An 11,403-nucleotide genomic window follows, 5' to 3' on the forward strand; every position below is an offset into this window, starting at 1 on the left:
GGACCGCAACCGTGTGCAGTGAACGCTTATCCGTTAACATGAGCGTGGAAAAAATACGCACCACATATGCACTGCAAACGGAGTAATGTGAACCTGGCATTATGTGTGTGCGCTGCGAGTGTGCATGAGCGCAGTCTTCAGGAGAGCGCGCGAGCGCTGAATGGTTAAACACTGGCAAGAATTAAAAAGTAATGCAATTTATAAACTTTAGTGACGATGTGACACTGCCTCGATTATGCAAGTGACAATTCCTGTGTCAGCGTGTTGCTCGCTTATGGACAGACGCGATGTGTGGTGATTTGAAGCCATTTGCGTATTTTGAGAAAGAAAGAGAGTTGTTCACTCACGCTGTTTGTGAAATTACGTCTCACACAGGGTTTTCAAATTACTTTATAAGTTATTTAATGAAGAAATATGAAGGTGAGTACCTCACCTTCAGCATTATAATTATTTCACCCGCGCCGGACAGAGACTGACACGTGCCGCTGCATGTCGTGCCAAACCTCTGACGGCAGCGTCATCAGCTTGAGATCGGCCTTTTTAGAGACCGCCGATCAATCATCCCAACATGATTATCGGCCGATAGTGATCGGTAGACGATCAATCAGAGCACCCCTAGTTCAGGGCATATATTATATTATCACAGCCACATACTGAACTGTAAAGCTCTGTCAGTGGACAGTCCCTAAAGAACAACTTGGAGTCAAATGTTTTGCTCAAGGGCACAACGATTCAGAATCTCTGAAAATCTCTGGTTTGCAGGATTAGTTCAATCCCATGAGCCTTTTCCAGATCCACCAGCCTGAAATATGCTGTCTCACTTTGATGTCAGACACATATACGTAGGTTTATTTTCAACATGATAGATTTCCACAAGATTCCTCAGGATCTATAGGTATTTTTCTTCTTGCTTGTTTCTTTTTCCTCTGTGTTTCTTCATTGTCGTAACTCTCCCTCCCTCTGCTCCATGTTCCTGCCCAAGCATGACTTCATTATATGGAGATTTTAATTACCTTGTTGCAGGTTATTTGCATATACAGTGGGGTGATGAGTACGCTCTCCTTCTGCGGCTCTCACTGTGTGACCTTTGACATCAGTCAGGCTGAAAACCCATGAGAGGAGAGGCGTTCTAAGAGGTTTGTTGATCTCAGCTCTCCTATATTCCAGTTAGAAGCAAGGAGAACAGTCATCTCCAAACTAAAAACACACAAAAAAAGTGTATTATCTGCATTTTCTTAAATCAAGTAATTAATATTGGATTTTATATTTAGTTTAAAAAATATATACGAATCATATATTTAGGTATAGGTACTCAACAGTTTTTATTTTTTTAGTTTTTTAGTTTTTTTTGTAGAATATTTTTATTTTGTAGAAATATATATTTAAATACCTGTTTACTATTTTAATATATATTAAAAAGAATTTATAGCATATTTTAAATTTTCTCTCTTAACCAATGGCACGGGTTTGAGGCAGGGCTAGTGAACTGTCAGATGGAAAGTGTGATTGGAGCGTTTGTAGAAACCTGTTTATTCTAGTAGACTCATTCCTCTCTCAATTACATTATCGGCTCTATCAGAAGAACGGTGCAAATGGCCTCAGGGTCTCCAGGCCTGTCAGCCTGTTCCTGTTTGTCATTATTATCACACTAATGAGTAGAATTTTCTCTTAAGCAGTTGTGCTTGCCTTGCACCCTTCCAATGAATCAGTTCATTTATCTTTCCTCCAATTCACACAGTCATTGCTTCCTGTGGCAGAGGTGTTAGAGCCACATTTGTCTGATGTTGACATGACTTGAGGTGAGCATGAGGATCATCTAAACAAGCTGCTGGGTATCTTTGGTGCTAACAGGAGCAGCAGGGTGGAACGGGGCCTCCGTGACTCATCTGAGGGGTTGCGAGCCGGAGCTGATGGGCCTCATCTGCTCTCGATCCTTGCTGAATTGTTTGGAAATTAGGTAGATAATGATCTGGTGGGATGGGACTCTGCTCTGTTTGATTTGTGTCTTGTCAGTTTGTCTTGAACTCAGCCTCTCTGGTTATTCTCTGCTGAATGTCCAGTAGCTGCCGGGTTCTCAGTTAAGAGTGTGTGTGTGTGTGTGTGTGTGTGTGTGTGTGTGTGAGACAGTTGTGTGGAATATGCAGCTCCGTAGTATACAGTAATCCGAGGAAGAGTGGATATCGCTGCTCTTCCCAGAAAAGAAATCCAGAGTGAGTGCTGGAACGAGAGAAAGAGAGACACAAGAGAGAGAGAGAGATTGCTGTTATTTGACCTCTAGTAAATATATGATGACTTTTTTTGCTAGGATATAGGAGTATGAGTGTGTGCAATAGAGCAGTAACACAGAATTGGAAACCTCTGCAAATCCTTCAACAAACTGATCTAGAGACACTTGATAAGGAGGATCAAACACACACACACATCAAGCATCTCCATATGTATGTAGAGCAGCTACTAGAGTCAGTTCTAAAGCTCTTATTCTGGGTGGTACACACTGTAGCTACAGTGACATTAGAGCTGATGTACGTGGGATCTTTAGAGGAGGAGATGTCAAGAGGTCAAGAGCTGAGAAATGCATCCTTATATGGGCATCCAGAGAATCCAGCAGAGAAAAGGACTACAGCACTGTGAGTGTGTGAGATGAATATCTATGCATCTGTCTGTCTGTACTGTATATTGGACATTTTGTAAATCGTTTTAATTTATATTTTTGTTTCATCTTGCTGAATAGCCCATCCATTGTGAAATTTCATTGGTCCAAAATCCCACTACTCATAATTGTGACATTTTGCTTGTTTCTTGACATGAAGAATGCTCTGACTCTGATCATGTCATGTTGCACGATGTTTTATAAAAAATGGACTTAAAACGTCATAAAATTACTTCATAAAACACCTAGCAATACCCTAATAACTACCCAACACACTGGCAGTTGCCCTTAAAGGGATAGTTCACCCAAAAAAGGAAAATTCTCTCATTACCCTCATGTTGCTCTAAACCCGTAAGATCTTCAGAACACAAATTAAGATATTTTTGATGAAATCCGAGAGTTTTCTGACCCTCTATAGACAGCAATGCAACTACCACATTCAAGGCCCAGAAAGGTAGTAAGGACATCATTAAAATAGTGCATGTGGTTCAACCTTAATGTTATGAAGCTACGAGAATACTTTTTGTGTGCAAAGAAAACAAAAATAACGATTTTAACAATTTCTTCTCTTCTGTGTCAGTCTTCGACACACATACGTCTGTTGTGAATGCGTGTCAAGGACTGACACGGAAGAGAAGAAATTGTTGAACAAAGTTGTTATTTTTGTTTTCTTTGCGCAACAAAAAGTATTCTCGTAACTTCATAAACATGAGGGAGAGTAATTAATGTCAGAATTTTCATTTTTGGGTGAACTATCCATTTAATAGAAAATTAAAAACTTTTCTTTGTTTCCTTCTTTCTGTTTTGTCTGTCATTTCTGGACAGGTCTGAATGTCTTGTTGTGTTTCTAGACAGGTGAACTAGATTGAAGGCGCCTGAAGCTCTCACACACACGCAGACACATAGCTTTTGTTCATTACAGAGAAAAGGCAGACAGGGCCGTTGCAGTTTCAGCAGCCCTTGATTTAAGCTCTTCTGTTAGAGAAAAGTGCGCAGAGAGAGATGGAGAAACCTACGCAGGGCTGTAAATGAACAGAGAGAAGACAAAAGACGCTATGAAGGTCATGAAGGCAAATTTTATTGCAGCTTTTTGTTCCGCTGTCTTGTGTTCCCCCTGTGTGTGTGTGTGTGTGTGTGTGTGTGTGTGTGTGTGTGTTGAAGGCATGGATGTGTGTTGTGCTGCCTGCTATAAGGACTATCAACACACACTGCCATGTTGAACTGTCTACACACCCTCCCATCTGAACATACTGCAGCTTTCAATTAATACATTATTAATGATCAGCAAAACAAAGCTCATGAATATTGAAATGCTTTTATCACTAAGGAGTTTAAAAAGTTCTTTCACTTTACCAGAATACGCATACGCACACACAAGCATACATTAGTCTCCTGAGGCACATAGCAAGTTACCATTAATCTAATTAACTGTCTCACTTAAGACCTGCCCATCAAAACTCACCCGAGAGAGGAAGACACTGAGAAGAGAGAGAGAGCAATAGAGAGAGGGGCGGGGTGAGCCAGATATCAGCAGACAGAAGCAATGGAGGTTTTGAAGTGCTGTGGTTCTGAAATTGGGTCTTCTTGTCATTTCAGTCTCTTGTGACAGTTCAGACTTGAGAAATTGTGTCAAGAACAAAAATCTTTCATTCAGTTTGGATTCACCTTGACCCGGAACGGAGAACTCAGAGAGCAGAAAAAGTGAACCGAACCAAAGAAAGAAAAGATACAAGATACATCTTCCAAATTAAGGCCACGGAATGCAGGTTTCCCGGCACTTTTGCATTTCCATTAAATTATTTTAAAACATTTTAAAAATTACTTTTGAGCAAAAACATTTACCAAACATTTGTGAACTCAAATGAAGTTAAAATGGAAATAAACTAAAACTTTTTTTTTTAAGAATGATCACCTCTTTTAGCGTGCATGCAGTCTAATTATGTGCAAATCTATATAAATTGTGGCTTGAAAAAGTACAAATGGATAATAAACAAATATATATTTCATATGTAATATAATTCTACATAATATATGTTTATTTCATTTGTGTTCTGTTTCATTCCTATACATCTAAAACATCCACATTAATGATGAAGAATCAACATTTACCAAAAAAATGGAATTGTAAGTTATGACGCATTTCATTGTGTGATAATTGCAGTTTGTAAAAGGACAATGAGCAAATGCACAAAATATGTCAGAAGTGGGTGATGCTTCATTGTGCCGGCTGGCATGTTTTGTTAAAGAGCTCAAAAATGTTTTAAACACTCACAAATCAGCTTGTAACATCAACAAATTCAAATCATTAAAGTACTGAAAATTACATTGAAGTACTTCAGCGCCCTGTAATGCTCATATTGAAGGTACATATGCTCGTCTTCTCAGTTTGCCATCCCTGTTTTTCCCTTCCTCTCTCTTCCCCTCTCTCTCCTTCCATTATTCACTAGCAGGTCTCTGCAGCAAGCTCTTATTTCACCCCACTACACCACAATCAAGGGGGGGGGGGGGGGTACATAGGCTTAAGTGGGCATGCAAACAGGTCATAAGATTTTTGCATGCACACTTGAATCCAAGTACAGAATATATTAAAAGGAGATATTGCATTTGCTACACGAGTTTATGCATTACCTTGCACTTTGGGTCATGTTGTAAAGAGTTTCATTTGGCCTTTGAGACACACATTTGTGCACAAATACACATTCTCTGTACTCCTGTACTCTCAGTTTTAATTTTCCATAGTTTATGTTCACTAATCACATACAGTCTGAGGAGAAATGCATGTTGTATTTCAGCTGCATCTTAACAATATCCAATTTAGTTTTTGTTTGTTTTTTTTAATTTATGAAATAAAATGTTATTATTTAAATTAAATTAATAATACTACTAGTATTAATATTATATTGGTTTTATAAATTATTATTATTATTTGTTGCAGTTTAACCAGAAGATACCTGCACTGGTAGCACTGAACCAGGCATATTTAAATTAAATTATTATCATGCCTGTTGCAGTTTGGTTAAAATGAGCAGTTTGTGTGCTTTTTTTTTATTGATCATGGCAGCAGTAACTCATCAAATAATGGTGAAAAGAGTTAAATATATCCATTTTTAAGGTGCCAGTTCAGGTGTCTATATTGCAGTAGTGATGCTATACAGTCTGTGATTTGCACCGTTACCTGATTTGCATAATTCCAGCAGTGAGTCGGCTGCTAAAACAATATTGTTTATTTGCGCAGCATGTGCAAATAAGCAGCTTTATCAGCGGGCGCAAATCGTTTTTAGTGAATCTCCACCCTCTGTCTCACCATGGCACAAGTAAAAGAGTAAATACCCATATATTTATTCTATATTCTTTCTAAACATGCTCACACCCATATCCACTCACACACATACACAAGTCAGCTTGTATTGATTTGGTGTGGCTCCTCGTTGTGTTAAGGAGCAGACATGATTTGAATTTTAAGGAGGTTACATTACGTCACTCCCTCTCTCTCTCTTGCTCTCTGTCTCTCTTACATGCAGTGTAATGTGGCCTTTGGTAAATCACACTTGAAAAGTGGCTCTATTTTGGCTCTTTCCCGGTTGCTAAGCACAGATCTAATTGCTGGCAAATGTTTCTGGACGCTGTTAGTCAAACTGTGTGTGTATGTGTGGTTTTGGCATATAAATTAAGCTAGTAGGTCTGGATCTCATTCCAGTCTAGCTACACTGACCTAACCCTGGTAAACCTGAACATGAAGCAGATGATGGATCAGACCCAAAGATGTGTTCACATCACTGTAGTCGCTAACTCACTGTAATGCAGCAGCGACGGGCGATCAGCTGCCAGCATTGAGCCCAAGCTTCCTGACTGTCCCCCAGCTGGTCTATAAAACGTGTCTGCACATCCTCTAGAAGCATCGATCCGAAGATAATTTCAAACAGGAAAGCGGTTGATGAACTGTATAAGCTATATATGTATTTTAAAGAGCAGTTTGAAAGTGAATTTAAATTATTGTTGTCGTGTGTGTCAGGAGCTCTTCCGATCAAGGCTACTGCAATGCAGATATGCTAATGAACAGATAATGTCATATCATTTGTGTGTGTGTGTGTGTGTGTGTGTGTGTGTGTGTTGCATTTTTCCTCTCTGTGTCTTTCATAAGCATGAGCATGTGTGTGATCTCGTGTTGCAGTGCTTGGTTTATGGTCAGGCATGAATTGGAGCAGCTTTATGTAACACCCTGATCAGAGATTCAAGACCCCGAGCATATCCCACAAACTCTAAAGCACGCTTTGATTTCCTGCAGGCTCAAATTTGAGCTCCTAAAGAGAGACAGGAACGTGGTGCACACACATAAAGCCACTGTCATCTAATGGAAATGTAATGGAAAACAAGGAGAGAAATGCTATATTGAATTCAAGAGGCTTCAAGGTGTGTGTTTTCATGTCGATCATGTCAGGTGTACTGGCAATGTTTTGCATAAGGCTTGATATAGTACATGCTAAATCATGTCTTAAAATTTTTTGATTGGTTTGTTTGAGAGTTAGATTTAATGACAAAATAAATAAACAAATATATAAATAAGTTCAGAATTATGAAGGTCCACCATGATAGAACTTCTTAAAATTACATTTATTAAATCATTTATTTGCCAAAAAACCCCACTTTACCTACATGCTGTTTGAACAACCTGTCAGTAAAGAAAAACCATTTATCGCCAAAAAAAAATTTGCACATCAACTGAACAACCTGTCAGTAAATATACTAAACACAAACAAAATTTGCTTAATTTTAGTGAACTTTACTGCAATTAATCACGTGAAATTTACTGAGTCATTAACAGTGAGTCAGTGAGTTCAAGCAGCAAATATTTTGTCAGACTGAGAGTCATTTACTTGTGAATCAACTCACTTGAGTCCTTCATTTGTGAATCAGACTACCCAACTCATGTTGTATGTTTGTGTTTGCATGCAGCTTGATAAATGTGTTTTGTCATCATTATTTCATGATAAACACATCTTTTTTATCTCATTGCATTATTTTTAGACTTCGATATTCTCAACTCAGGTAAATATGATTTATTTTGCTGTCACACTGGAGATTCACACTGGTTAAATTGTTCCGCCGCTAAAAAGCGATGCAGGCAACACTGGTTGTGAAAGGTGTGACAGTGTGTTTAGCAGGTGATTGTGTGTCACGTGGTCACACTTTTTCTCATCCAGAGCACAAACTGTTAACATGTTTTAACTGGGGTTTGATAAGTTGACTGCTTGTGAAACATCCGCTGTTAAAAGATAAAACAGAGCTCGAGAACACTTCTAATTAACATCTCGTCTACAACACTTACAAAATCACTTTGTTTTCTGTCAGATCCAATAGCCATTGTCAAATACAATTATAAACGTGATACATAATTTGAAATGAGAGCGGGAGATATTAGAGGAGTAATTAAATAAAGCAAGTGTCCAGTAACTACAGGTGACCGATGTAACGACAGATGTCAGACATTTGATAAGAACAAAAGGTACTGAGAATAAATAGAAAAACAACCCACGCACACACACACATACTAAAACGGCATGTGCTGTCATTTTAAAACCTTTGTGTGCATGTAAAAGCAGTTCTATGACTTATTGATGTAGCATTAGAGCGCTGCCGTGACCTCAGCTGAACCTAACCCACATTCAGATGAGAAGTGAAGAGGGTCATTCCCACACACACACAGCTTCCTGCACCTGACAGTGTGGATCTGGAAATAATCTAACACTTGTGTTTCTGACAACCAATGGGATGGAAGGAATATGAAATTGTCTTTGAGAAGCGGAAGATAAAGAGAGACAAAGATAGAGGGTGTTTGCATTTATTAGTCTTCCCTGAAGCATATGCCAGCATTTGATAACTCTTCTGTCTTTCTTACCTCATTCTTCCATGCATTTTCTTCACTGTCTGTCTTTCTTGCTGTAGCACCTGTGTCTTAATTGAAGATCGATGACTGTAGGAAGTGATTGTGCGTTTCTGTAAGACTCTGTAAGTCTGGATATTGTTCAGTTGGCACTGATGTTTTATAACAAAAACATTTTACTGAGCGAAAATTATTTTTTATAATCACTCTCCTTAAGTCGCCACAATTTTCAGAGCTTTATCACATCGTTTTTCTTCTATAAAAATTATTTAAATTGTAAACTAAATGTATAGCACAAACAACATTTAATGAAACATTACTACATCGTCAGCCATGCAGCCATGATACTTGATATTCAGTGAGAAAAAAATGTAGGCTTTAGATTTCCTGTTCATGACATCAGGCCAATGTGACATGGTTGGTTGTGGAGATTTTATGGTTGTAATGTTGTGCGCTGAGGTTGCTCTTGGAGAAAGGTCATGCAAACATATAGCAGCAAGTGGTCTGAATGTGTGTATGAAGGATTTTGTTTCTAGTTCTGATGATGGTTGATTTTGTTAGCTTGGAGATGGAGGTTTGTATTCAGTGTTCCCTCTAAGCATACAGGGCTGGATGCGCAGATGAGGAAGAATTCAGGCAAAACAAAAAATCTGAGAATAAGCTTGAGAGTTCTTGAGTCAGAGCTAAATGAATGGCCATTTAAACTGGAGTCCATCCGCACATCCATTGATTTTATTTAATATGCAACTGAAGCTGTTATAAATCTTGTAAATGTGCAGCGCTGACTAATTCACAAGATACTGACTGCATCTTAGAACAGTACAGATTTTAAATTCATACACAAGCCCACAAAAGCCATGCAATATTATTTTTATTTGAGATTTTCTTTTTGTAAATAAGATGATGGCCTCTAGAATAGATAACTATTAGCCACATTATATATGAATATTTACTGTGTATATATATGTTATTTAACAAAATATGTATTTATTTATTTATAGGGCTGTCAATTTAAATTAATTTTGTGTGATTAAAAAGAATTAAGCTGTAAAAAATTAATTATTGGCAAACTCGATTGCGAAATGGATTATGTTGGCCAGTGATAGCTTATGTTTAATGATATGGAAATAAAACAAACAGTATATTGACTTGTAAAAGCACTTTGTGAAGTTTATTCAATTCTTTCATCTACAGTAATGTAATGTCTTTGCATTATGATTTGAATTATCAATTCATTTGGTGGCTTTCCTCAGCATATATTGATTTATGAATTTGCTTATCACATAAATGTGCTTATCAAGTAAATAAGCATATCATGTCATTAGAATTTAGAATTGAATGAGCCCTATTTATTTAACAAATGTACAAATATTAAATTATTCAAGAAAAAATATATGTAGTAAAACGGTATACGAGGTGGTTTAAACATATTAATTTATATAATGAATTAAGGATACGCCCAACATAAATAGACTTTGTGGAGTGAGTAGAAAAATTAGAGCGACTATAGATTGTATCAGTGTTTGTGAATGTGTATTTACAGTCAGACTTGTGAGGCTGCTCTCTCTCTTTCTGTCTCTCTTGCATCATCCTCTTATTCTGACTGCCTGTGCATGACTGCATGCCGTTTATCTTTCTTCGTTTTCCCTTGGCCTGTCTTTTCCTCACTCTTTTCTTCCTCTCCCTCTTTCTCTTTCTCTCCCCCTCTCTCCAGCAAAACAATAAAAGTCAGGATAATTGATGACGAAGAATACGAGAAGAACAAAGGCTTCTTCCTGGAGATCGGAGAACCCCAGCTCGTAGAGACCAATGAGAAGGAAGGTGGGGGAGCGTGGCCTGAGCCTGCAGAGGAAATCACACATACAACACACACACACACTAAACACCACTCCACTCTGAACCTTCTCTACTCTGGATCATCATTGGGATCAACTACAGGCCAAACTATACCATCGACAGCCCTCCGGCCAGGCCCTCGCGTGTGCTTGCTTGTATGTGTGTGTGTGTGTGTGTGTATGTGTATCATGCATGCATTATTCCAACCCCCCTCCTGTTGTCTTGTTTCTGCAGGAAGACGATATCAGTCAGGGTTCTCAATCGAGAGGAATACGATAAGCAATGCAGCTTTTGCATAGAGCTACAGACGCCACTTTGGAGAAGGAGAGGATGGACAGTATACAGAGGTTTCTCTCCCTCTCACAGTGTCTCCTTAGCTTTTTACTCTTCTCTTCCTCTGGGCAGTCTCACCTTCTCTCTTTCTCTCCTGGTGTCGGTGTGTTGTCTTACTAATTTAATGACATTTATTTGTTTTCACTGAACACACAACTTCTCGCACATTAAAACATGTACCTTACACATACAGTAGGAGCCAGATTCTACTTGCTTTAATGTTACTCAAGGATTATTGCTCCAAAACTGACATGAACACAGTTAACACAGTTTTGAAGTGGACAGTATAAATGGAGGTAGCTGAAAACCCATGTGGCCATAATGTAGCTGCTAATCTATGCTTATGCATCCAGAGAGGGACCGCCTACTTACCTGTCAATCAGTCATTGCTCTAAAACAAGGGTAGACCTTGGTAGACCTTTTTTTTTTTAAAGCCTTGCCAGAATCAGAAGAACGTTTTGGTAGACCTTCTCCATATCTTGCTCTTGTCTTTAGTTAGACACCATTTAAAGTAATAGTGTCTTCTGGTGTTTGGGAGCAATAACATGTATCATAAAAGGCATTGTTATGTGCATATTAACAGCTTTATTTCAATGTACACTACCATTCAAAGTTTGGGGTCAGAGTTTATATTTATGATGTTCTTGAAAGATATATATACTCAACAAAGCTGCATTTTGTTGATCAAACATACAGCAAAAAT

The 11,403-nt window shown here is 38.3% G+C and overlaps 1 protein-coding gene across 5 annotated transcripts in view; it reads left to right on the forward strand.

The window, feature by feature from the left end:
- Positions 1-11,403, forward strand: part of LOC107670839 (sodium/calcium exchanger 1-like) — a 114,186-nt gene that overhangs the window by 84,642 nt on the left and 18,141 nt on the right. For 4 of the 5 annotated variants that reach the window (XM_016463612.1, XM_016463613.1, XM_016463610.1 and 1 more), the window contains exon 3: positions 10,602-10,714. In XM_016463612.1, coding sequence (XP_016319098.1) covers positions 10,602-10,714 — 113 coding nt within the window. Of the gene's footprint in view, positions 1-10,245; positions 10,353-10,601; positions 10,715-11,403 lie in introns of all 5 variants that reach the window. The other variant, XM_016463614.1, reaches the window with a different exon arrangement.

This window comes from Sinocyclocheilus anshuiensis, unplaced genomic scaffold, assembly GCF_001515605.1.
Source record: "Sinocyclocheilus anshuiensis isolate Anshui unplaced genomic scaffold, SAMN03320099.WGS_v1.1 scaffold784, whole genome shotgun sequence".
Classification (NCBI taxonomy): Eukaryota; Metazoa; Chordata; class Actinopteri; order Cypriniformes; family Cyprinidae; genus Sinocyclocheilus; species Sinocyclocheilus anshuiensis.